This window comes from Pocillopora damicornis, chromosome 13 (genome assembly GCF_964200805.1).
Source record: "Pocillopora damicornis chromosome 13, jaPocDami1.2, whole genome shotgun sequence".
NCBI lineage: Eukaryota > Metazoa > Cnidaria > Anthozoa > Scleractinia > Pocilloporidae > Pocillopora > Pocillopora damicornis.
Window position 1 is genome coordinate 9,352,777 of NC_142682.1, and position 26,773 is coordinate 9,379,549.

Genomic DNA, 26,773 nt, shown 5'->3' on the forward strand with positions numbered 1-26,773 from the left:
GTAACCTATTGAACTCCTTTAATTAATTTGGCAGCTTCTAAGGTTTTTTGAAAAATGCGCTTTGCAGTAAAGATATTGAAACGTATGTAACAATAAAACGAACTTGCCACATGAAGTAAAGAACCTTGATGAGTGACTAACATATTATTTGCTTTTCATCTTACATGTCTGCGATATATGCTACAAAATTCCGAGTAAATTGATCCCTAGTCCTACAAAGAGTCATTTAAAACACCATGCTTAACAAATTTCTGTGGAAAGACAAAGGAGACGGTAAAAAAACCCTCACAATTAAACCTCAGTGTTCCTATGATATCGCAGTTGTATGTTTTTTGGCCGTGTTCTGTGCCAACAGTGCCTGGCTTTACTTTACTCCCCGCTGAACCTAAGATGCAGGAATTTAACCTATCACTAAATGTAAAGAAAACACCACTTAATATGAAACAAAACAAAGTAAGACTTTCGATCCGCATTATCGAGTGTGTGTTTCAGATAAGCCCCAACGCATTTCCCGTTTGGATATACTATTTACAGTTTGCGAACATACTGTAAATATGCCTATGCTATCATGGTTTGTTTCTAAGCGTGACAGCTCTGACAAAACTGTTCATTAGTCTTATATCATCTTGTATTATCTTATTCATGAGGACATTCAAGGTGATAAAGACACCTGTATTCAGATGGAATGAGAGAAATTTTCTGCCTTCACTTCACGATTGAGTATCCTCTCTTGGTTGTGTATTCAACACTCAGGGGTGGATTTAAAATGGTGAATTGAAAGTAGGTGTTTAGAAAGTAAAAATATGTACGGTGGCAATAACATTTGATCAGGTTGGCCCCTAATGGTAAATATTCGTGGTTGAAGCTTACCCGCCCGTTTATACGGATAAAAGCTTGGCACCGGGATAATGAAACGAGGCTGCAGTGGAACTGAGTCGCATCAGAGGCCTATAACACGAGAGAACTTTCACTGACTTGTATTTTTGAACCAATCGTATTGGAGCCTGCCTCGTATGTTCTTCACTTGGTCGGTCGTTTTCTGGGGGTTTTTCTTGAAGTATGACTTGTGAAGACACTAAAGAAGATTAGTGAACAAAGGTACACACATAATCTTATTGTCGTTTTCAGATTATGAAATACATCAATAGCAAAGACATGAAGAGAGGTTGAAAGCGTCTCCTGTCAGACATGAGATAATCACTCACAAAAAACGAGCAATAAGAGATTGGGAAAGTTCGGATAGATCGGTGCCTGAATCAGCGTGGAAAGCACACTAAAGTAATACCTTTAAGGACGTTAAAGTAGTTGCGAAAGTGATTCCCTAAAAAAAGCAGGGATTAAGTTGTAATCTCACTTCTCTGTAGCAACATAGGTCATGCAAAGGAAGGGATATGATCGAGAAATTGAAAATAAACTGTTGACTTAAGGTAATTTGCTATAATTATACTAACTCAAACAGTGTTTAGGGGAGGAGCAGTCATTTACTGATTTTCTTCATGGCGTTCATCGAGTTATTTGTAAATAAGCGGCTTCCTCGAATGTTTTAAATTTCACAAAATATAAGAGCTCTCCATTGTACCTCATTATCAGTGTTAAAAAACAAAAACATTTGCGCGGCAACACTATTTGAAATTCGATTCAATAAGAATTGTTAAACGAAGTCATTATAATTGGAATATATCTTTGAAAAATCAGAACGCCTCTCTTGTCCTAATGTCTAAATCAAATCGTCTTATTTCTACGCATGATTTATTTATACACATGATTTGCGTCAATTGCCGCGATTACCAACGTCCTATCAGCCCAACATGTCAGATGTAGTTAAGCAATTGGCGGCACTTTCTGTCGGTTTACCGATTACCGGTTTCACACGCGCAGGATGTTGGGAGAACACGAGAACAGTATGTACATCATAGGTTTTCGAGATCTGCCAGTTCTTTGAGTTCGGAGTTCGGTAATGCTTAAAGTATGCGTTCAATAATATGAAAGTCTGCGTTTTGGAATTCTTAAATTGTTTGAATACAATTCAAGATGGTCGGTTGTCAGTTACTGTCACAAAGGAACATGAACTTATTTGTTCGTAATCTTGCAAGAGACAACGCTTTAAAATGTTTTGATTGTAAGCAATTCTGAGAAGAATGTTTTTGGATGAGGAAGTAAAATGACCTCAGTTCTAAGAAACTGCGGACTTGAAACATAATCTTCGTACTCTTCTCAGACAACAATTAGATTTTTTCCACTCTCCTTGTCACTCGTTTTCTAAAATGATTACAATTCTCTGAATATTTAATATAATGGCTTGATCCCCTGCAAACTGAAACAATCAAATGATGTTAGTATCACTGAGTTTAAAGCACACGAAGAGAAGAACATTTTGAGATGTTAAAGGATATAGATGGATATGTATGCCTTTTTTGTTAGGCTGTGAAATGGTGCCGGCAGTGCTGAGCTCTGCCAAACCCTAACGCGTTTTTTATTAAAAAAAACTCTTAACACAAACATCTTTATTCAATATCTCATCAGGTCTAGCTGTATCAGCTAAAATTTCCAGATTTTTCAATGCGCTGAGTGTGCTGTGCACAACTGCCAGCATATAAGACACAGTATATGTGAAATGCGTACGAAGATCAATTTGTGCGAAATATGTAGTGCGTCATCATATCACAACAGAGGAAACGGTCAATGTATTCTTGATACACCTCTATCATTTTCTTATTTTCACTTCCTATGAAGATTGCCGAGCGACACGAGCCTTGTATGGTGAACGGATGATTATCACTCTCGGCTAATTACAGCAACGGATGACACAGCTAGCATTGCTCTATGATCCGTCATAATCGCTATTTGTTAAAAATATAGTTATTGACTGTTGAAACGAGATAGCAATTGATTAAACTTTTCTTATTACATTTACGAACTCGAATCAAAAGAAATTGGCTCGCGTATTATTTAACGCCAAAGAACATCTTTTCAGGATCATATTTGTTTACCCTACGAATATTTTAACGTCACCAAGGATGAAAACGTCCTTAAACATACCTTTCAAGAAGCTGACATTCTTTCCGAAAAACAGAATTATTCTGAAGCCTCTATATCTTCTAAAAATGCCTGAGCCCAAAAACTTTAAAGCTAACTGTTGACCCTCAGCAGTAAGACTCATTCGAGTCGAGTTTAAGTTATATGGTGATGACAAATCTTGACCTCTGATTGTTTCTTCGAAAAATTTGTGTAAAAGTATCTGAACTGATAATTTCTTTAACAGATGGATCCAATTCTCAAAACGGAAACAAACTTATGTTTTATTCAAGTTGCGGAAAACGGTGTCGCCACCACGTTTTTATACCTCTGTAATGTACTTGTGGGATTTTAAGTAAACAGCTCACCGAGCCTTCTGAAAACACCTGTTGAGTGCATTAAGTATAAATAAATAGGATATTTTGATGAGGAAGTTTTCTTTTCTGAATGAAAAACAGTGACCTCAGTTATCATTAGTCTGTAATTATTTATCAACTGGTTGCATCATTATGGTACATGATTCAACAACGTATTTTGTTCTCAAAGATAGACACCTTTATGTAGGCAATGCGTTTGGGAGAGATATACATGTATTATACAGGGTAGTCCAGGGAGCTCACAAAAATTCCCACCAGTCATAAAAAAAAGCCCTAAATATTCAGAAAAAACTATTTATACATTTTTCATGTGGGAGTTTCCGCCAAAACGCACCGAAAAGTTGCAAACTGTTCAGTAGTGGGCAGATAGGTATATTAAGTCGGGTGGTTAGCCGAGAACAAATGTTTTGTTGGCTGTACTCTCGTGCGCCAAGCTGTTCTCGGTATCATTTTTTTAAATGATGCTTTAAAAAGCTTGGATTCTACTCTTTTTCGATGGTTTTGTTGCCAACTATTCAAAACTGTACGGTAATCTGGCCTTAATACTCATTCTCCCTTGCATGAAGAGTTTGTCCAAAGATTCAAACGAGGTTTATGGACCGTCATCTCATTCAGTCATGCCAACAATGTACTCATTTTTCATCGCATTAACTTTCTTAGCCGGTAAAAGCAAAGACGTGGATAACGCTATTCTCCAATCACGAGAAATGTCGACCAAGCAAATGCCTGATTGAATACTTTTTTTATACACGGTATTTGTTTAGATGTGATCGACGTGGGAGAAGGAGTGATCTGTTACTATATGTTTGCCTTTGTCATTAGTGACACGCGTCAAATAGTGCATCTAAATATTCTGAGGTTTGCGTGTCCTTGATGAACTTCGGAGAATCTGCATTTCCCTAAACACCAATGTTTTCTTACCCTTAGCGTTCAAACTCTCCCGTCGCTTATTTAAGATTTCACAAAAAAATGGCCTTTCACTTTTGGCATGTATTTCTACAAAGTCAAAGACAATGTTGTTGCTGCTTTTGTTATTGTTGTTTTTTGTTGCTTGGGGCATGTTAGCTGATACCTTGTTCACTTATCGCAGCTTGACTTAAATTTCGGTTGTCTCCTCGTGTACCGGTACACAAAGGAACGAAACATTAACGAACTGCGTCACAACTCCATGTATGGACATGAAAACAATAGGAATTCCCCCGTGTACCGGTACACCAGGACAGCCCCTAAATTTCTTTTATTAGGTACCGTTTCCCTGAAAACTCTAATTCATCAGCAAATAAAGGTAACGCTTCCGACATGTGATTTTGAATTCGTACGTACAGCTAAGTTTCTATATTTAAACAAGTATTTTCATTGACTTTTGCGTCACAAATAGCTTTGATATCTGGTAGAGTTTGTACCGTAAGGAGGATGTTATGCAATACCAGTAACTACTTGTGCTGCATTGCAGCACCGAATATGCTGCAGAACCGAAAATTCTGGAAAACAGAGGTTATTCTGCATTTCTTAACACCTTACCAAACTTTCTTGATAGGACAATGTTTGGAGTAGACACCATTTCATAGGCATGCGTAATTAATATTTCATTTTTGTTTACGAATCAAGCATATTACTATAAATATCTAACTTATCAAGCAGCCGATCACTTGACTGTAAAATTCAAGAAACTACAGTTTTCCAAATCAGTCTTCGGATCTTACTACCGGCACTAGAGTTGCTATTTCTAGTGGTCATTTGGTAAATGACAAGCAGTAGTTACATATAAAATTGACATACACTTTAAAGGATTATAAATAATTTGAAGCTTACTTGTTTCTCCATGGAAAATAGGGTTCCAAATCAAAAACAGATAGAAGAATATTTTTCAGGACTTCACGGCCATATTTGCGCCTATTATTTTCTCGTTAGTTGGAAAATTACTCGCCTTGCCGACCGTCACAACGATATCAACGGTAGGGTGGTCTTCACTCAGTATTATACCAGATATTCCCAGGAATTCGATGTTGTGTAATGGTTCATACTTGTGCGACATTTCAATATTCAACGGATGAACCACTTTTCGTATGGTTACCGAAACGCGCTGCCACGAGCTAGTGACACTTAGTCTTGCTTCTCAAAAGGGACTTCTACAGATATTGGTGTAATCGCTTCCCACGCTCTCGTTTCGACCTTAGCACCATACAAAAAGCCAGCCGTACATACTGGAGTGTTCACATAGCCCTGAAGAACTAGATACGTCAACATCTACAAAGCTATCATCACCGTCTGCGTTAAACTCCATACGAGAACCAAATTCTGAAAGGAGCCATATCAAGGACTGTGGAGAATGGGATGAGGAACGCATTTCCGAAAGAGAATGTCTTCCAAGAGATAATCGATTCGCATAAAACTCAGTTAATTTTCCCTTGGCATAGCTTACTGTTGTAGGTTTTACCTGTCATTGATGGGAAACATGCAAAACTCTCTTCAGAGTGCACTCTTCCTAAAGTCAACAAATGCCGCGTCATTATCAAGTAGTGCTTTTTATTAGTTAACCTCTCAAGTCTATAAGTAATCTTTGTGTTTTTCATCAGGCTGACTTTTTTTTTAATGTGCCATATGATTTCCATAACCTCACAACTTTTGAAATCTGGTAAAAAAAAAATTATCAATTTCTAACTCATTTAATTTCTTCAGCTTGATCAATAAGAAATCTTTTTCTACCTTGTTTCAATTAGAGTATGCATTAGACCCCGTAAAATATTCCTATTTCCAAGGTGTGGAAGGGATATGGGTATATAAAGAAGGCTTATTCTTATTGCAAGCTATTTTGATCTTTCGACATATGGTTCTGTTGATCCGCTGCTCATAGTTTGATATGGAGTAGGACAACTCGTTAAATACTCCAGAAAGGCGGGAGATCTTTAAAATACCGGTATATTAAAGTTCACATGGCAACCAGGTGGAAAATCAGACATGGTTTGATGCTACTCTGGTTTGAAGATTTAACCCTTTAACTCCCAAATCAAATTTTTAATTCTCCTCGCTGTCAACCATACAATTCTTATAATATTAATTCAGATAATTTAGTATTGGATCAACTAATTATCCCCTAATTTATATTTTTCTTTATTCTCATCGCTTATCTGGTTGATATTGCATTGATATTGTAAGGAGAATTCTCTCTTGGTCACTCGTGGGATTTAAAGGATTAATGATTGTAACCGAGAAGTTACAATTCATGGACCCAACGTTTCGACACTCCTGCCCAATGCCCTCATCAGGGGTGATCTAAACGCTGCAACAAGAGGTCCTATATAGGAATACTGATTACACTGTCGAAAATTCCAGCGAATTTGCGGATTTCACAAGAGGTAAAACTCTTAACGCTTGTGAAGAATTTGTATCTTTCGACGTTGTTTCGCTGTTAACTAAAATCCCAGTTGATCTTTCTGTTAAGGTTGCGGAGGAGAGACTCAGAGAAGATGCTTCCTCGGACAAAGAACTTCTTTGCCCGTAGAGGATATTTTTTATCTGCTGTCTTTTTGCTTCAATACCACGCAATTTCCATAGAACAGCACCTACTATCAACAAGTTTTTGGTACAGCTATGGGCTCACCCGTCTCTGCTGTCATTGCCAACATGGTAATGGAAGACGTGGAACAAAGAGCCTTAGCCACTTCACCGGTTAAACCCTTTCTCTGGAAACGATATGTCGATGATGTTATTTCTGTGGTATCCGGAAATGAAGTGGAAAGCCTCCTATCGCACTTGAACTCAGTAGAGCCGTCTATCCAATTCACCCTTGAGCGTGAAAAGGATAGACATTTGCCCTTTATTGATTTAAATGTGTACAGAGGGGAACAAGGGAATTCAGAGACAAGTGTCTATCGTAAATCTACCCACACCGACAACTACCTCGCTTTCGATTCTCACCACCCTATTTGCCATAAAAAGTCTGTAGTCAAAACTTTACTCAGGAGGGCTGACTTTCTACCATCTTTACTCGATTCGAGGGCTGAGGAGAGATAATATGTTTCTAATGTCTTAAAGGCGAATGGCTAAACCAAAATCTTTCTCCGCAACTGCCGAAAACCAGTCACAACAAGTAGCACTCCCGATGAGAGGGAATCAGCGACTGGTTTTGCTGTTATTCCCTACATTCAGGGTGTTACGGAACCCATCAAGAGAATTTTGAATAGCCACAACGTTAAAGTTGCTCAAAAACCTTTTCAGACTTTGAGGCATATTTTTGCTAAACTTAAGGACCCTGTCATGAAAGAACAACGAACCGACGCTATTTATTCTATTCCGTGCAATGACTGTGATAACAAGTGTATCGGACAGACCAAACATCAGTTTAGTATACGTTTGAAAAAGCATCAAAAAGTTGTCTTCTTTTGCAAAAAAAAAAAAGAAAATTCAGCTTTATCGGAGCACACATACCTAACTAACCATACAATTGGAAGGATAAGTCTAAAATTACCACCAGTAAACGGCGTCACCACCAGCGCCTTTGTTTGGAAGCCTGGCATATCAACTCTGCCCACGCTCCCTTAAATCGTGATGATGGCGGCTTACTTCCTAACGCCTATTTACACCTTGTCAGAAAAAAGGGCAGCTAATTAGTGAGCGTATAAAAGGACCTCTTGTTGCAGCGTTTAGACCACCCCTGATGAGGGCGCTAGGCAGGGTTTATAGTCAAGTCGCCCGAGAGTCATCTCGCCCGAAGTTATGTCGCCCAAAACCTGAGTCATGTTGCTCGAAATTTTAGTTATGTCGCCCGAAAAAAAAAATCAAGTCGCCCAAAGAAACAAATACCGAAAAGATCTGAATTTCAGACTGTTCAAAGGAAATAACGTTGAGAAATTTTTATCACTACAGCGCTCTTTGTTTCCGACAACACCGTGAAGAGTCTTAAAGCGTTGTTCGTTCCTAATAACAAAGGGAAACGTTGTTCGTTTCCAACAACAAACTGAAGCGTTGTTCGTTTGGTACGTAATCGTTTCTTACTCTCGGACGTTTCGTAAGCTTGAGAAACTCTTGCTTGGTTTCTATCAATACCATGAAGACTTTGATCACACAGAAATCGATCGCATGCTCGGAATTGAAATATGTTTGAATAACGATTCTAAAAGCGTTGTTCGTGTCTAACAACAAAGGGAAGCGTTTTCCGTTTCTAACAAAAAATGAAGCGTTGTTCGTTTGGTATGTACTCGTTTCTTACTTACGGACATTTCGTAAGCTTGAGAAATTTTTTCTTGGTTTCTAACAAAACCATGAAGACTTTGACTACACAGAAATCGATCATATGGTCAGAAAGGCCATATGATCGACCGTAATCGTCGCACTGTAGGGCTTGTTGACGTGATCTAACTTCATCATCACAATTACTTATTATTGTTACTGTTACACACTCAATGCAAGGATGAATGCTCATTTTGATCAGTTCGTATTCGTATTGGAGCTAGCTTTACCCTCTTCATATATACTTTGATCGGATCAAAATATACAAACGACCGCCAGAGGAAACAGAGCACAACTACATAATTTTTGCCTATGCTGATGCTAAGGGAAATGATGCTATCAGACTACTACTGTGAAAAAAGTCACAAGCATAGCAATAGACTGTTATCTTAAAAATATCACACTTACCTTACGCAAGGCAACAAGTTAATTGTATTTGTATGTTACTCGCTTTACCTTTTATCGACTTGTCGAACGCGACAGTCGACATTCGTTTACTAGGTGTTTTCATCTGTTATTGTTAAGAAAGTCACAAATAGACACAACAGAACTTTACTTGTATGTTACGCTGCATCCGTTTATTTGTTGTTATAGAAACGAAGAACGCTTCCCTTTGTTGTTAGAAACGAACAACGCTTTGAAAATCGTTACTCAAGCATATTTCAATTCCGAGCAAACGATCGATTTCTGTGTCGTCAAAGTCTTCATGGTATTGTTAGAAACCAAGAAAAAGTTTCTCAAGCTTACGAAACGTCTGTGAGTAAGAAACGATTACATACCAAACGAACAACGCTTCATTTTTTTGTCCCTTTGTTGTTAGAAACGAACAACGCTTTTAGAATCGTTACTCAAACATATTTCGATTCCGAACATACGATCGATTTATGTGTAGTCAAAGTCTTCATGGTATTGTTAGAAACCAGAAAAAAGTTTTCTCAAGCTTACGAAACATCCGTGAGCAAGAAACGATTACATACCAAATGAACAACGCTTCAGTTTGTTGTTGGAAACGAACAACGGCTTATTAGGTTATTAGGAACGAACAACGCTTTAAGAATCTTCATGGTGTTGTCGGAAAAAAAAGAGCGCTTTGGTGACAAAAAATTTCTCAACGCTATTGCTTATTTACAGTCTGAAATTCTGATCTTTTTAGTATTTGTTTCTTCGGGCAACTTGACTTTTTTTCGGGCGACATTACTAACATTTCGGGCAACATGACTCAGGTTTCGGGCGACATGACTTCGGGCGAGATGACTCTCGGGCGACTTGACCGGTTACCCTAGGCAGGAGTGTCGAAACGTTGGTATTATGAATTGTAACTTCTCGGTTACATTCATTAAATCTTTCAATCAGAGTAGCATCAAACCATGTCTGTGGGAGATCTTTATTTGTTCAGGAATACAAAACTTGAAAACGTTTGCGTGCTTGGCCCTGAGTTTTTCTACCTACAGGTTTGTGTATATCTTAATCGAGAGAGGCAAAAATAGAGAGAGAGTAAATGAACTAGAGACGGCAAACCTAATTTCTAGGACTAAACGGAAAGCAACATGGTTAAAACTGCAAAGTAAAGCCTTTACGCAATTGTGCAACATAGTGCTGTACGATTGACAATTATAGATATCTAGGGATCTAAGGAATGAGAAATCTTGAGTGAGGAAGAATCAGTACTCATTCATTTCCTGCCACTGTCTCTGCAATGAAAGAACAAATTTCAAAAGTAAGTGAATTTACATATCATATAGATGTTATAATTTATCTATGGAGTGTTCCAAAGTTATCACGATATCAAGTTATGGATATGTAATCAGCAGGGATTTGCTAAAGCAAAGGCATAGAAAAAACCAGGAAAGATTTATTACTCGACGTTTCGGGGTCATCGTGACTCCATTATCAAGAGACTAGTTTAAAAACATGCAAATAAGGAAAGGTACAAGAATAGCATAAATTAGAATGAACGGCTTAAACAAACACCTTTGCACGGATGGAATCCGTTTGCACGTTCAGTGTTGGCTTACGCATGCGAATATACAACATTTCATTAACAAGGCAATCAAATTTGCCGTTACATTTCGCGATGACGTTGAATTGCTCGATCAAGCGTTCAGGTATTTCACTATTGTGCTGGAGGTGGTAGTGTTTGTAGATAGAAGATGATTTCCTTTTGTGCCCTTCTACGCGATCGTGTAAGTGACCACGAGTATAGCCCAGGTGTTTGTTTAAGCCGTTCATTCTAATTTATGCTATTCTTGTACCTTTCCTTATTTGCATGTTTTTAAACTAGTCTCTTGATAATGGAGTCACGATGACCCCGAAACGTCGAGTAATAAATCTTTCCTGGTTTTTTCTATGGATATGTAATGCCCGGAAATGTCATTATTAAAATATTAGGCCAGTATCATTATTCTCGTTAAGATTTTATTGATTTTATCAAAAGTTGTTGACAGTCAACCCTCTCTTCGGGGCATGAGTAAAAGCAAGAGAAAGTAATGTCTCGTTATTCTCTCTTGGCCAAACCCTAAGCACCACTTTCTTGACCCAAAAAATCCTGACATAGACACTTTGAAAACACAAACTTGGACGCAATTTAACGCACCGCGGTGTCCCCGAGGGTTAATCTTGCGGAGGTCACAAATTTGTGATGAATCATTCTCTGGCAAAAGATACTGCATTGTGGTGGCCATTCCCTGTGTCTGTGGTAAGTGTCAGTATGCTGCATATTGATGAAATGCTACAGCTCCATAAACACTTCATTATTTCGTAAAACCCGTGAAGAAGTGGGAGAAGGCGATGTAAGCTCATGTAGGTAGAAGTAGATGTAACGTTAATTGGTTGCACAATCTCGGTGTACCTACTTTTATATCACTGTTGGGCGAATAAAGTCTGTTTTCGTTCCTTCTTCCTTCCATTTGTCTTTTTTCAAAGGTTTTTCGGGAACTGAATGATTCATTGGAGTAGGCTGTAGCCTAAAGATACAACGATTAGAATAAATTGATATATGACTAAATAAAGAAACCACCTACAAGCCAAGTTTGGCCAAAGTCTGTTTTCTTAAGTGTAATGAAAACCTAGGCCGGCACTACTGGACCTTATTAACAATTTCTTTTAGAGCACGCACTAGAATTGCTTTGTCACAATGAATTTACTTCTGTTTAACATTCAGAAGAGGACTCGCAGGGGTGATAAAGAGACTAGCAAAGGTAACAATGAATTATTTGAGTTTATTTAAATGCACCTCGTATTTCTTGAATTTTTCTGAAACATTAATCGCTAGCAACTTCAAACCTTACTAAGAAGGACAAATATACTGCCAACTCAAACCGCTCCAAATTTTATTCTGAATTTTGCTTGTTGAAATAAATACAATTGACTACTCTCCTTGAAGGTTGCTAACGACTGATTTAGGTTGTAAGTTGTACTTACATATAATTTATGAAAATACAGTAATAATGTTGATAAGTTTAAAAGTTAATTAATCTCGACTAACTCTTACCCTTTTAACAGATGCAGCTAAAATGTCTCCTTGTCTGACACCGTCCTGTACGCTGGGAGTTGAAGAGGATCGAAAGAAACTCCAGGAATAATGTTTCTTTAAAAACCGTTTTTTAAATGTAGTGCACACCTAAATTATAACAGAAAAACTAAGTGTCATGACGAATTGACTTACATTCTTCTTTAAAATAACGAAACTAAAACCACGAACAGACAAACAGGGAACAAACAAAACAATAAACGAACTCCGAAGGCACCAAGCCAACAACAGTCACATCACAGCAAACAAACGCGGTACCTCTTGATCCATTACAACGTTAGCGATAAAGAAGTACACGCCCTGAAAAGACATCAGGCAAAAAGTTAGCAAAGGAACATAAAATGACTTAATTGTCGATAAATTCGCGCTATAAGAGTAATACAAGAAATTTACGTGTCTGAATGCAAATGCTCTACTGGTCGCTACCTGGAAGCTGCTAAGTAGAACAAAGGCGTAAGACATAACTGCTGTGTCAGAGTTTACTTGCAAGAAACCCAGCAACCAAGTTATTCCCAACAACGGTAGAAGAAGCAGAGATGCCTTCAGTGCCACCCTGTCAAGCAGTGATCAAAGCAAGAGGTACGTTATTTCATTCACAGGAAAAAGACGAGTGTTCTTTTACTTCGTTTAACAAGGAGTTAACAATTGGGAGGAAAACTAAAAAAATGTCTAAAAAACGTCCCTATTGCCACTTTACGTACACTGACTAAATAAAAAATGACACCAGTGGACTAGAGATGAGATAGACTTAGTATTCGTTTTTGAGCTAACTGATCAAAGATTTAGTGGAATTTGAGCAAACTCGTAATTTATCTAAACCTTGATCACCACTGTTGGTAACAATGGTTCCTCGCACCCCACGTTTGTTGCGTAAAGATAGTACGTTGTCTGTCAATGTGAAGAAGAAAGGGAACGCACGCTTTGTAGAAACGTTTTTATAAAGGGTACCCACGTAATATATCGTTTTCACTAAATTCAGACTGAGGAGGCCACTTCCTTTCATGTAGAGCTGTTCATATTATTCTTTGACTGACGTTCATGTTTCACTGAATGTAGTCCGTAATTCTTGGCGATCCTTCAGGTTCCTTAGTCCAGCTGTTACCGAATGGTGAGGTATTAAATGAGTGTTTATTGGAGACCAGTGGTGAGAATCCACACTAACTAAGTTTATTATGATGAGTTTGCAAGAAAGATAAGTTTTGATTCCACTTTAGTCTTGTGAATTCCAAAAACGCTTAAATTCTTACCTTATATTGTTAATAAAGTTCTTGTCACTGGTGTACTTTTGTCGCTTTTCTGTTGTTGGGGATATTAGCACTCCAATGACCATTCCAAGAATAACTATATTTGTCTTAAAAAAAAATTATAATTTAATAAAAGCTTGTGACCCTGAACTAAGTGAGTATTCTCAGACCATTCAACCCTGTCCACGCATGATGTAGCGGGAGTCAAGGTGCCATGCTAACGTGATTGCAGATTTTCCCACGAGTTCAATTAAATATAAGATTAAAATCATTACTTACAAGTATCACAACCACAACAGGAGGAAGGAAGAGCGAGACTAGCACAATTTCTGTCATCCAGCAACTGCGTAAAACAAAATCCTAGTCATAAATGAACATAAATGATCATTTGCCCGACGCATTGAATGTGTTTTAATTTAAAAGTCAGTAAGCTTTGTGCTTCAATATACAAACGTTCCTTTGCTTTGAGAAACTTTACTCCTTGGAAAGGGGCGAAATAGATATCTATTACCACCCGATCTAAGATGATCAAATAGCGGTTATCACTAATCAGGAGCCGCCTATCACAACAAGTTGGATCAAATCCAGGCTTAAGCCACTGAATGTTGCTTTTCACCTTTTGCAACTTGCACGTGTCCTGTGATATGGTCGCCATAGAAAAATATTCTCTGTAATATCTATTTCACGTGAAACACACATTAAGGTGACTGAAAATAACTGAAACTGTTAATGGGTGGATCTTGCTTATTTAACCGTGCCGCATTTTACAGATATTTCTCTTGATGAACAGTTTAATTGAAATGACTGTGTTACTCACATTTTCCCTACTCCATAATTGTCCCAGAAAATAGCCATGGATAAGGCAGTCACGCCTGTAGGTAAACCTAAATGAATAGTTGCAATCAGTTTCATCCTGACCTGGTCTCCATCATACTATCTTCTAAAGCATAGCTATCAACACAGAGAGGTTAACTAAAGAGCAAAACTGCTGAATGTTATGTCCTCTCTTCATTACATCCTTGACGGCAAAGAAAACTAAACTAGTAGTTGGTTTTCAACTCCTACAATACAAAGAGCGAACAAATGAGCGAATTAAAATCTTACCATATCCCAATATATAGTATCTCTTGAGGAAACTCTTCTTCTGAGTAGAAAGTACTTTGATGATGGCTAAATAGAGATGCCATCCTTCCACGAGCATCCAAGCAAACATGGCAGCGAGGAAAAAATGAAGCGCGATCCCCACAGCCTTACACAACCACTACGAGAGACAAATCAGAGTTAGGAACAATCATCAAAATCACTCACTTATTGAAGGATTACAATGAAAAATCATAATCTCCTGTGAATGAACATATTGCTTTCAAATGACTTATAATTTTATCGATTGAAGAATTGTGAATCTCATATATTGATCTAACTACCTTGTTCTGAGTTTGACCGGTCCCAAAAAAGAAAAGAAGTTGAACAACTCCCATGTTAAATGCTAGATTCTTGTGCACATGTATACGATCTCCCTTGAGGCTGAAAAAAGAACAAACGAATTAATGGCCTGAAAATCGACAAACACAAGATATCTTTAGATGCAAATGTAGCTTACCAAATAGGACACACATATATCCGGTTTAAGATTACTTCACGGTTAAAGAGTGATTTCGAGTTTTGTTCACGATTAGCGAAAATCACAAACCACAGGTGTGCAAAGAGAGCAAGGGGGTAAACATTCCATAGAACAAAAACTTCAGTGGAGCTACCCAAGAAGATCCTGTAGCTCTCCACTCTAACTGAATGACAGTCCCACAGAAAACGCCACAGATTACCGCAGATTATAAACCACTTCTTTTTTGCGGACATCACTTTTTTTGTTCTGTATTGAAATCAATATTGATCAATCCGTCGTTCATAAATCTTACCGATATATTTAGTATCTTCACTCTGAGATTAAGTCTTTTCGACGAAAATCTCCATCGGTGAAAAAAAAAAAAAATCAAAACAACAACAGAGGAAAAAGAAAAAAAATAAAAGAGAGGACACCGTACACCCGTTTAAGTACCACAAATGAAGGCCGCTTTTGTGAAAATATCGTTACTTTTGAAAATGGAAATGAAAACGATGTTTAAAATTCGAATTGGCCTGGGAAAGATATTAAACCTCCCGAAATGAAAACTGTCATCCACATTATGACACCACACTGTTTTATACGTGTGTGTATATTTGGTCTGTTTGATTCTTCCTCATCAGTGTCCTTAACATGATAGTTGGAATGGCACAATGCTCGATTGTAGCTACTTACTGTAAGATGCTGTAGAGTAACACTGAGAAGAAACAGCAAGCGGACGACAATACGCATCCCACATAAGACATTAGAGACAAGATCAAGTCCTCATCTTTCTCAATGACATCCTGAAAAAATTAGAGTAAAAATTTGAATGTCATTCATTTTTAAATCTGCTAAAATGCGAAACAAAAAAAACTGAAGTTTATGTAAGTTAATCACAATCTTAATTGACAATCTCGATTCTGCAACTGAAAAAAAACTGCAAGATACTTTAATTGGAAGAAATCTGATTCCTTATGTATCTACCTATTGCCTCAGAATGTCACAATACTCGTTCAGTCTTTTTTTCAGTCTTTAAAACAGATTTCTAGTGGTTTGCTAATGAGTTTTTTCGTCATTGAACAAAGGGCTCCACATCGGGAACGCTGTTCTGCGTCGTTTAGACATTGCGGAGAGGAATAAAAGCCTGTTTTAACACCCTCAGGATGATAAAATGAACAAAATGTGACAAATTATTATAGGAGGAAAAAAAAGGCCACGTGGTCCTGACTTTACCGGAGAATCATATAAATCCAGAAGCAGAGCGAAATTAGTCAGATGTGAACAATGGCAAATTGTGTGAGTGGCATTAGTATGGTACAAGTAACATCCATCGTCAAACCATCGATCGTCGGGTCCACTGCAAAGAAAAAGAAATTTATATCTTTGGGAACTGACAAGTGAACGTTTTACGTGTGCCAGAATGGCTTTATTAATCCAACTGAGGCCATTTCAAGTGCATAGGGGAAGTGCAAGTAGTCCGCATGGTCACTGCAAGGTTTGTTGTACCGTTGATGGCCGAGCCAAAACAGTAAAGCTTGTGGAATTGATCTCCAAATTGGATGATGTCTACTTACGTCGATTCCATGTTCAAGTAACAACAAAGACCTGAGGAGGTGTGATTCTGATCCTGAAAACAGAAATGCAAAAAATATAACTATCGCTCTGACGAAAGGCTAACGCACGAAACGTCAGCTTTTAAACTCTTTACGGTGGCCAATCTACGTTATCAACTCAGTTGATAATACTAAATTACCCTGTTATACTCTCCCACCGACGCAGCATCACAGTTTTTTTTTAAACTTTCCCCCTTTATTAAAAAATATAACGTTTGGTAGGAATTCGTTGCTCTCAAACTAAATAATGGGCGAGTGACGAGATTATGCAAAATGGCGTGTCTGACAAAATTTGCTTCAAACTCTAGAATTAGAATCAAAAGACATAAAATTGTGTTTTACATTGTAGTGGGCTAAACAATGGCTCATTCTGTATGATTGGAAAGTGATGCAAGAAAATTTAAGTAGTGCTTAAGTTTCTTACCAAGTGCTCAAACACCAATGCAATTGGCTCTGGAAGGGACTGATAAAAGTGATCCTCGGAAATAATTCTTCCTGATATGATAATGGAGTTCAGCTCCGATCTGTTGTAGGGCTTCTTTGCTCCCATCTCCTTTAAAGATCTGAAAATACACCACCACCATAAGATAGGACATTTTGAACGAGTACAAAAAGATAAGATGATAGGAAATGAAGCAATCGGAAATTGTTATATTTTGTAATGAAAAGCTACTTTTATCGTTTTCCCACCTTATTTCTAAGAGAGGATCTGATGTTAGCAAACCTTCCAAGTTCTTGTAAAAGACGGACGACACACTTGTGTAGTAAGCTAACCAAGGGAAAAAAACGAGCTGTTATCGAAATTGCATTCAATTAATCCACTGATCTTGCTAACGTTCTTTAAAAGGTAGAGATCGTATTCGATGAGTTCAGTTCTCTAAGTTTCTTTAAAGTAAGGGTCTTTTAAATGGAAAACTGCACTTAATCTTTATCTGTTGAACTTTACTGTAAGTGCCCCTAAGGCACGGGTTTATCCCTTGTTTTGATTTAGTAATCGTTTAATTAATAATCTGTAAAAGTCACACTAGGTGCCTCGTCACGCGTTCCGTAAGTGGTATCGCATTTCCAAGCAGAACGGATCTATTGTGCAATTCAATAATTCGATCGATTTCGCAAGCACTCGTGGTTTAATAGAAAGAAATTGTCTGTCGTTTTTATCGAAGGAAGGAAAGGTCCTTTTTGTGTCAACTCTCGCCAGATCCGGCAACAATGTAAGTTTAATTTACCTCGAGTGTTTCTATAGCTAATTTCTTGTCCCTAATTTTGTGAATCAATTATTTTTAGCTTCACGGTCAAATACGACATTTAATAAAGGAGGCGTTCCATGAAAGAAATTGGGGCGATATTTGTTGTGTCGATCAGTGAGATTCGTACGGTCCAGCTAGCGGCGATCAAGCGTCGCTATATTTACATTTCAAGCTGGTATCAGAGGCATTGGTGCTTAATAAGGGGCTCGTGGCTCTTAAGTTCTCAAGTATATTGGTTGCGTTTGATACAACCAGAAGATTGCTTCACTCTTCTGTTAATCAGGTAGTAGCTAATTAGCTTTGAAGAACTTTCTTCAAAATATACGCTCGACTAGCCATCTATCTATTAGGCTTTACGGCGGCATGTGCTTGCCTTTTATTTTATCTTGGAGTAACAAACATGATGTGCAAGGACAGAAATACTTTCAAACGACAATCGCAAGTATAAAAAAGTATTTCTAATGGAGCGCCAACTGTTCGAGAACTTACACCAAAACAAAAACTTAGTGAAGGTCTTAATTGAGAACGATAGACTGACACAAACACAACCACTGCTAGGAGTTAAGTACTGTTCGAGAATTAGGTTCCGATACAAAGTTCGGCTAAGGACAGGCAACTTAAGCTGTATGTTGTATGAGGCGCGTCTTTGAGTCAATTGCTATTGTTAAATATGCTGCAACACGAAGTTAATCCCTATATACAGTATTTCCGAAAATTCACATCCAAGACCAGAACAATGGTGTTATTTCATTTCACTTAAATAATCCGGTAATTTGCAAGACAGCACCACGTTGTTTCTTACCATTAATGATATACACGTCGTTAGCGAGCATGCCTCCCTTGCCATTGACACAATTCAAAGCGGTCCCATATTTGTTATACGTTCGCTGCGCATTAGGACTTGATGCGCACCATCCGCCATCTTGGACAGCAAATACCCTCCAACCACGACTCCTTGTCACCTCTGCACACTTCTCCACAGCATCCGTGCGAGTGAGGAAGCTTCCTTTCAATAACTCATGTGTACCTTCCATAGTTGGCACTGCGCGGTCTTTGTCGTTATCAGTAAAGCAGCCAAGACTACTATAGAAGCCTAAAACAAAAAAAGGTTAATAATTTCTCGGTTCCTGCGAAGACTTCTTGCGCAATCTCGTGTAGTTAAAAACATTATATCAATTACCTGGTTTTTCCTGTTTCATTCATTCTCTCAGGCTTAATGTTCTTAAGCTTGAAAAAATTTTTTCAGAATGCCCTGGAAAAACTTGGACGACATATTAAATAGGAAACTATCGGCAAAATGATAAAACATGTAAACCTATCTAAATTCAAAGTTTGGCCGTTCGTCAGCTGCCGCTTTTGAAGTGAACTAATAGATGTGGTGGTGGTGCTATCGATTTAAGGAAGAAACTGAAATAGGTATTCTACATACATTTTTTGTGGTTTAGTTTATTCAGGTTGCATTATCACCAGATCACGGCCCACCTGAGGCTAATTTGTCCTTTAGCGCATTCTCAAAGAGAGAAGGTGGATAATAAATCTGATTCCGAATGATGGATCCATTTCCACCAACCGCAGACAGATCATACATCAGTGAATGTAAAATTCCTCGGAACTCAATCATCTCAACCACATCGATGGATATCTCTATACAAAGTACATAAACATGAAGATATAATTATATAACGAAAATAAAAATCGTTTAAAATCTCAAATATATACAGTAAAATTTAGGCAAAAAAATATATTCCAGTCAGTTTGATGATTAGGTTCTTACCAACATTAGGCGATTTGGTTCTCAAGCTTAGATTGTGAAACTTTTCTGGATCTGTAATGGCGTTGTTTAACATATCTTGCACCTGTTGGTAAGCTACAGCAGTAACACTCTCCTCTAAAGCAGCCACCATGTCTGTGGCCTTAAGCGCAATCTACAGGAAAAATTTGATTCAGTAATTTATACTGATACGCGTAGAATAAAGCAACGCTCTTGCTATGCCTTAATCTTTTTTTGCAACTTTTTTTTGGAGAAAATTGAGTCAGATTTTCGAGATCTAACTTATTCGATGGGATCATAATCAATGATGATGGTCGTTAAAAATGCTAATGACTTTTTACGGTGACTGATTCATCAGTTTCAGAGAAAGTTGTGGGCTTCTGGTTCCGAAAAATAATTTTTATTCCATTAGCTGTACATAAACACGAAAGTGTATTTGGTAACAATTTTTTACCTTATCCATTCCGTTCCAAGCCTGTCTGTTTTCTACGTTAAGAAGATTACTCACAACATCACCCATGATCTGCAACATCAGAGCAAATATTTCCACAAACTATATGGCTATATGGTAATAACAAAACAACAGTTGAAAAACTGGGGTAGGAGAATAAGGGAAGGTGTTACGGTGTGGCATCTCTAGTTGATATTCTACAAATAATATGCGACGTATTTACCTCGAGAAAGTTCGTTAATTCATCTTTGGTAATGTTCTTCATTAAGTACGTAATCCTTTCGTTTAAATCATTCATGATATCCACAGCAGCGAATATATCTCCTGTATAGATCTTGTCAACTTTTGGGTCCAGAATATGTCGAAGTTCCCATCCAATGCCCAGCAAATCTGAAAAGCTGGGTCCTCCCTTTAGAAGTTTTGAAAACTGTTAAGAAGGAGCAATAAATAAAAAGTGTTAGATACTTGGTCATGAAATACAAAAAAGTCACCCACACTGAAAAAAATCGTGTAAATATTATGTTATTGACTAAGTGGGAGAGCCAGGGACTAAAAATTTTCCCCTTCCGCCCCCACCACAGTCAGTCAATAAGCATTTCAGTGTGTGACAGTCGTTTCCTTTCTTCCCTTCTCCACTTAAATTGCAGCCGGCGGGGCTGTACGACATTTTGAGACCCTGCTAACGCCATCGCGTATGGCCCTCAAAAGTGCACGCGGGTTGCAACAGATTAAGAAACAAAGAAAACGCAAAATAAACAAGTTAATCACTTACTTTTTGTTGGAGTTCATACATTGCCTTAGTCAAGCAGCGAGTGAGATCTGGTACTCCCCACACCCCGCTACTGATACCGCTGTAACAAATTCTCTGCGCATCTCCTGTTAAACAGAAAGAAATGTACCTTTCGGGAAGCAAGTTACATACACCACTGATTCTTACCGAGCTCAAAACTTATCATCTCTCTTATTTCTATCTACAAACATTGCGCTTTCGACATTGCTGATCCTAGCAGTATGCAGGACGCGTGTCATATGAACTTCGTAATAGACCTCGCTCACCGTGGAGTCTCTGTGGCTGAGTGGTTAGAGCATCGGAGCGCGGAATCCGAAGGTCTGAGGTTCGATTCCTCATGGGGACTCAGAATTTTTTCTTTGTCCCACGCTCGTGACAAGACGAAATAAACATCTTTCACCATTTCTTTACCGATTCGAGCATTAGCCCTTCTTCAGAACGCTTTGAAACCCTTTACAGTGGCCAATTTACGTTATCAACTCAGTTGATAATTTCAAGTTACCCTGTTATACTCTTCCACCGATACAGCGCCACGGTTTCTTTAGAAACTTACCCCCTTTATTCAAGCCGCAATGGTTTGGATTTTACTTGTAATTGGTTAAAACCGTTGCATACAAGTTTTCAATATGGGCTATCGGGGCCTAGTAAAGCATACTATGGCGACACAAGATACCTTAACTCCATTCTAGATATAACTCACCACCAAAGTGATCCTGTGGACAAGATTTGACGTCTGTGCTGCTTTCTACTGTATGACTCCATAAGACGTCTTGGCTCCATTCAGATGCACAATATGCCGACTCACCCTCAGATGCTGCAAGTGGAGAAAGAAGACTTCAGTTTGCATGACAAGACAGGAAATCAGTTTCTATAGTTTTGAATCTTACCTCGGCATTGTCTCCTGTCACTATGGAGAAAGAAGCCCTGGTTGCACAAGCACTGATAGCTCCCATGTGGACTGTTGATACACATATGCTGACAGCCGCCATTGTTCACTGTACATTCATCCTGGTCTAACAACGAGTAAAGTAAAAAGACAGCTTTTATTCTGTAAGGAGTTTGTGTTCTGATATTCAAAATACTAATCTGTGTTCTCGTGCAATCGTTGTTTAAGATGTTTACCAAAGTTCCCTTACCAATGCACCCATGTCCGTCACCATTGTAACCTCGAGTGCAAACACATTCAAATGAAGAACCATTTCTTGCACAATACGCAAATTCAGAACATATAAGCGGACAGTCGACTCTTTCTGCAACAAGAAATGTTTCGTTATTAGATACCAAAATGGACAATTTCAATGAATTTCTTATCTTTTGCTTATACAAAATAGTCATTTTTGGCATTGAAAATCCAACTTACCAACCACTTGTGTGACAACATAGCCATCCATTTCTATGGAAAGGTGTTTCAGTCTTTCTCTCTTTACTGCTAAGTTAAGAGGTCTGATAGGAAGTGTTGCATCTGAGGTAAACACCATCCAGAGCTCAGCCTGTACTATCCCATCGCTAGAGAAGGGACCGTCCATTATTAAGTAAACCAATGCTACATTTACCCTAAGTTCCTCATGTCCCTAGAGCTTCTTGTTATTACTTACAGATTCGAGTGCTTAATCCCTCGTTTCTTCAGCAACGAAGACTCAAGGAAAGGGTGATACGGGTAATACGATGTCATATTACGTAAAGAAACACAGGGCAGTAAAAGTAGTATTTGTATGACAAAAAAAGTTCATTCAGTTTACTAACGAAGAAATGAGAAGGGCTCTAGAAACAAGTAAGTTAATAGATGACTTATTTGGCGAAAAATGCAAAAAAAACATGGACACTTTGAAATAAAGTCCGAAGAAAAGCCCATCTTGTATACACGGTATTATTGTCGCCATTCAAGGTAGTTTGCATCACATTTTCTTAGATTCTCTCAAATGAAAACAACATTTAAAACCGGTCTAATGTCTCACAGCGTGTCCTCCCCTAAGCAGCCGCTAGTATTATCAATAAACAAATTCCATAGTGCAAATACCTGTTGTGAAGGGCGGCAACATACATCCGTAAGAAAGATTCATCACTTGTGTATACGTAATCAACCTAAAAAAATATACATATGATCATACAGTTTGAGGGTGACAATCGACGGAAAAGAAAAACTATCATTCACAACAATAAAAAGTAGGAGGAAAAGTTATGATATTTGATAACATACGTACCCCTTGCTCTATTTCCTGGGAAAGTTTCTGAAATTGGGTGGTATTGGAAAATCGATATTCCTCAATCCAGTTATTTGCTGGGAGCTTTAGGTCAATCTTGTAAACGAGATCTAGAGCTTGAGGGAAATGATATCATACATATGGTTGGGCTGACCTGTACTAGAATATAATTGACTGATAATTAGAACAATGTTTACGACACCAAAATCAACCCTTATGCCAATGCCATTGTATGAAAGGTGGCGCGGAAGTTTTTTACTTTGTATGAGTGCTGGCTTGCCTTCCCTAAAATGAAAAATGTTACGAAACAATTACTTCACTAGGAAATCAAATATTTATTTAACTAACCAACGCAATAAGTTCCGTTTCCTTTAGAACCCAATGCACAAGTGCATAGGAAGAAAGGCGCCTGATTGGTGCAGACACCGTACACCTCATGACAGTTATGTGTTTGTTCACTGCATTCGTCAATGTCTGTAAAAGAGGAAAAAAAAAAGTTGAATGGAAAGCAAAACAAGGAAACTATTTTGAGGTAAATAACTAAAACGTCAGGCCCCTTGGCTGTACTCAGTCTCCTTGTTTATCGCTTTGATTTCAGTATTATTGAACAACATTTTTAGAAATCACCAAAAGTGTAAATATACAAGAATTTCAATCGAGAATCATTGCAAAGCTTATGAAAAATGTTGCAAGGCAAATGTCTCCTTAATACCCCAGTAGTATGCACCATCAAGCTGATTCCCTGGAAATACAGCTTGCGATAGATTTTCGATGAAACTTCGTACACTGTTTCAACATGTCCGCTGAGTTAGCGATAAAAGTGTTTCAAATGAGGGGGCCTCCGTGCTCTTTACTGTTGAACCAATCCTCTTTAAAACTTATACCACGTCAACCATCATCACTGAAGAATTTTTGTACTCAAAATCGAGCGCGGAAGAGTTTTGAACCTCGGTTTTATTGGACAGATTTCTTTTACGCTGAACTTGGTGCAAGATACATACCCCAGCAATCGGAACCATTATAGCGATATCCTGCCAAGCAAATGCAGTTGAAGCCGCTGTGCGTGTTATTGCAAATAGACGATCCCTTGCAGTTATGTGACTTGCCTGAACACTCGTCGAAATCTTTAAAAGAAATAAAATCATCGAGCTGGTGAAAGGGCGCCAATATGTTTATGAGAACGTTAATTTTAAAGACCGCTAAAATGCTAAATAGATGGAGAAATAGTCATTTGTTTTACTTTTCATCAGCAGTACAAAGATGCAGCTGTTTTAACCACTTTCTTGATTTTATCCTGTAATATCCTGCTTTATATCATGGGCGGATATCAACATGTGTGTCGGTGTATGCTGTGGGGTCACATGGTCACCTGGGATGTAACGATGAAATGCATCTTTTTGGATAAGGTAGGCCATGCAGCGTACACAGCTTTGATAAGGCAATGACTGAAAAATAAAGTTTGATCAGAATTTTTATAAACAGGCACCTTCACAATCTGTTCCATTTCCACGAAATCCGCGGTTACAAGTGCAGTAGAAAGAACCGTTCAAGTTGGTACATTCGGCGTCAGGATGGCAGTTGTGTGTTAGAACATCACATTCGTTGATATCTGCCAGAAAGTTACATGGACCAAAAACGAAAAAATCAATAAAAGTAGCCACAAGGTACATGCTATGCACTGCAAGATTCCTATGGATAATTTTTAAAGAAGAAATATGATAAACGTAGCTGATCTGCTAGAATGTACATAAGGCGAGATACGTCCACATTTCAATATTTTTAACTGCCTTCATCCAGTTACAAGCGATTTCTTGCGGACACGTTCATGAATCAAAATGTGAGCGTCAATGAAAGACACTGTTATTCGTGTTCTCTTAGTTTCCCATGTTTTGCTTTGTTTTCCTTTGATTAATCGAAAGGACACTGTATTCTCACTTTAGAATTACGTGGGTTAATTAAAATTTACTTTAATAGACGTATCATATTTTCACCTGCACAGCGGAAACCATCCCCAGAGAATCCAGGGGAACAGGTGCAGTAAAAAGATCCGTTCCTATTGTTGCACGAAGCACCCCAGCTGCAGTTGTGCGTTGCTGTTTCACATTCGTCAATATCTAAAAAGATGCATTTTTTTAAAAGGACATCAACCATTAATCATCGGCTCCATCCAGACTGAAGGATGTATCTGAGAAAAAGCTGTAATTTTCCTTATCGTTGAAAATATGCAATGCCAAACTTTAGTCTTTACTAAAACTAAAAGCTTCTTCTATAAGTAAATGTGCAAAATTAAAAACACAACAACAATAAAAGGAGTGAATGAAATTTTCAAGGAGTATGGAGTAGGTTAGGAAAAATTAAAGTTCGTTTTTGCCATTTGCCGTTTCTGTAAACATCATGCTCATACTCACTATTAATAACTAATTCTTCGTCTGTTCTTCAGAAGTGTTTTAGCCCTTTTAATTTTGTAATCTGCTTTCATAAGAAAGAAAATATTCTATTCTCCCCTTACCCTCGCAGAAAACACCATCTCCAGAGTAACCTTTCAAACATGTACAGTTGAAGGATCCATTGGTATTAATGCAAAGTGCATCAGCATGGCAGTCATCCAAATCGTAGTTACATTCGTCAGTATCTAAAATAACAGATCCATAGATTAAAAACTGAGTATGTTATCGGGTATTTTGGCACAAGTCGAGTACATCAATCCATTACTAAGCGTCTATTCCTAGTCTCACCGACACACTTGTAGCCTGTGCCATGATATCCACGATCGCAGGCACAAGTGAATGATCCTTTTGTGTTGGTGCACGTTGCGTGTTCATCACAGGTATGGATGCTCAGGCTGCACTCTTCCACGTCTGGTAAAAGGAAGAAGGATACATATTGGAGAATGGGTGTCAAATGACTCGGTAGAACTGAGATCAATAAAATGAAGTTCCTCTCAGAACTTAGAGAGAGGGTTTATGCTAAAGAAATTCATCTGCTGCTATGCCGTATTATCCTTTTCCGTTTCTTAACTTTGATAACAAGTTTCCAGTTATTGAAAGCTTCAAATTTTAGCGTGTCGTTTTGCAAAGTCAGATACTATAAATTTTCACCCGTTTAATTTTTCCTTCTTTTCATTGTCTTTTAAACAATTGCCTAATAATGTATGGTACACTCATGCCTAATACCATCAATTGGCTTTTACTGACATATCCTACTCGTGCGTAGTTTTGTCCAGAAATCAGTTTTTTTTTGCTCAACCTCATCTAATAATGGTTAATTACTACTGCCTTACAGCGCTGTAAGATCATGAATCAAGGTTTTCCTCAGGTAGAGCATAAAACGGAAAGTGAAAACACACACGCTCATACGAAGAGGGAAATCATAAAAAATTGGGTTCGATCACGAAAATCATTACCTGTGCAATTGACGCCATCGCCGGTATAACCCTCTTGGCAAAGGCAATAAAATGATCCATTTGTGTTGATGCAAATACCATCATCATGGCAGTTATGTATGTCTTCAGTGCATTCGTCGATATCTACGACAGCGAATGTGATACACAACTTAACTATTCCACTGTAAACTTTTAATAATTCCTCATTTCAAATTATTATTATTCAGAGCTGGTCGTGTTATTTCATGCTGAATACTAAAATAAATTCAAGAACATGAATCGATCTTTTAAATGACTTAAGTAGGTCAGGGCGCGAGTGTCCTC

At 38.1% G+C, this 26,773-nt stretch overlaps 1 protein-coding gene and 1 long non-coding RNA gene across 3 annotated transcripts in view; one reads left to right on the forward strand and one right to left on the reverse strand.

Annotated features, from left to right (window-relative positions):
- Nucleotides 1-9,991: 9,991 nt before the first annotated feature.
- Nucleotides 9,992-26,773, reverse strand: part of LOC113673605 (uncharacterized) — a 57,911-nt gene continuing 41,129 nt past the window's right edge. The window contains exons 67-100 of one of the 2 annotated variants that reach the window (XM_089192263.1): nucleotides 26,471-26,593; nucleotides 25,803-25,925; nucleotides 25,577-25,699; nucleotides 25,059-25,181; nucleotides 24,554-24,676; nucleotides 24,069-24,191; nucleotides 23,416-23,541; nucleotides 23,068-23,183; nucleotides 22,884-22,948; nucleotides 22,227-22,372; nucleotides 22,003-22,116; nucleotides 21,754-21,879; nucleotides 21,567-21,680; nucleotides 20,849-20,952; nucleotides 20,300-20,503; nucleotides 20,080-20,148; nucleotides 19,629-19,779; nucleotides 19,337-19,498; nucleotides 18,657-18,947; nucleotides 17,298-17,376; nucleotides 17,032-17,170; nucleotides 16,569-16,621; nucleotides 16,228-16,351; nucleotides 15,688-15,797; nucleotides 14,819-14,918; nucleotides 14,499-14,655; nucleotides 14,212-14,278; nucleotides 13,674-13,737; nucleotides 13,398-13,501; nucleotides 12,577-12,703; nucleotides 12,409-12,450; nucleotides 12,112-12,240; nucleotides 11,474-11,584; nucleotides 9,992-10,312 (exon numbers count right to left, since the gene is read on the reverse strand). In XM_089192263.1, the coding sequence (XP_089048389.1) occupies nucleotides 10,283-10,312; nucleotides 11,474-11,584; nucleotides 12,112-12,240; nucleotides 12,409-12,450; nucleotides 12,577-12,703; nucleotides 13,398-13,501; nucleotides 13,674-13,737; nucleotides 14,212-14,278; nucleotides 14,499-14,655; nucleotides 14,819-14,918; nucleotides 15,688-15,797; nucleotides 16,228-16,351; nucleotides 16,569-16,621; nucleotides 17,032-17,170; nucleotides 17,298-17,376; nucleotides 18,657-18,947; nucleotides 19,337-19,498; nucleotides 19,629-19,779; nucleotides 20,080-20,148; nucleotides 20,300-20,503; nucleotides 20,849-20,952; nucleotides 21,567-21,680; nucleotides 21,754-21,879; nucleotides 22,003-22,116; nucleotides 22,227-22,372; nucleotides 22,884-22,948; nucleotides 23,068-23,183; nucleotides 23,416-23,541; nucleotides 24,069-24,191; nucleotides 24,554-24,676; nucleotides 25,059-25,181; nucleotides 25,577-25,699; nucleotides 25,803-25,925; nucleotides 26,471-26,593 (3,962 nt within the window). In that variant the 3' untranslated portion in view covers nucleotides 9,992-10,282. Of the gene's footprint in view, nucleotides 10,313-11,473; nucleotides 11,585-12,111; nucleotides 12,241-12,408; nucleotides 12,451-12,576; nucleotides 12,704-13,397; nucleotides 13,502-13,673; nucleotides 13,738-14,211; nucleotides 14,279-14,498; nucleotides 14,656-14,818; nucleotides 14,919-15,687; nucleotides 15,798-16,227; nucleotides 16,352-16,568; nucleotides 16,622-17,031; nucleotides 17,171-17,297; nucleotides 17,377-18,656; nucleotides 18,948-19,336; nucleotides 19,499-19,628; nucleotides 19,780-20,079; nucleotides 20,149-20,299; nucleotides 20,504-20,848; nucleotides 20,953-21,566; nucleotides 21,681-21,753; nucleotides 21,880-22,002; nucleotides 22,117-22,226; nucleotides 22,373-22,883; nucleotides 22,949-23,067; nucleotides 23,184-23,415; nucleotides 23,542-24,068; nucleotides 24,192-24,553; nucleotides 24,677-25,058; nucleotides 25,182-25,576; nucleotides 25,700-25,802; nucleotides 25,926-26,470; nucleotides 26,594-26,773 lie in introns of those variants that run through there. The other variant, XR_016182518.1, reaches the window with a different exon arrangement.
- LOC149035390 (uncharacterized) lies at nucleotides 17,658-17,932 on the forward strand. The gene is made up of 2 exons (XR_016182340.1): nucleotides 17,658-17,818; nucleotides 17,892-17,932. It is a non-coding gene; the product is annotated as an uncharacterized LOC149035390 (long non-coding RNA).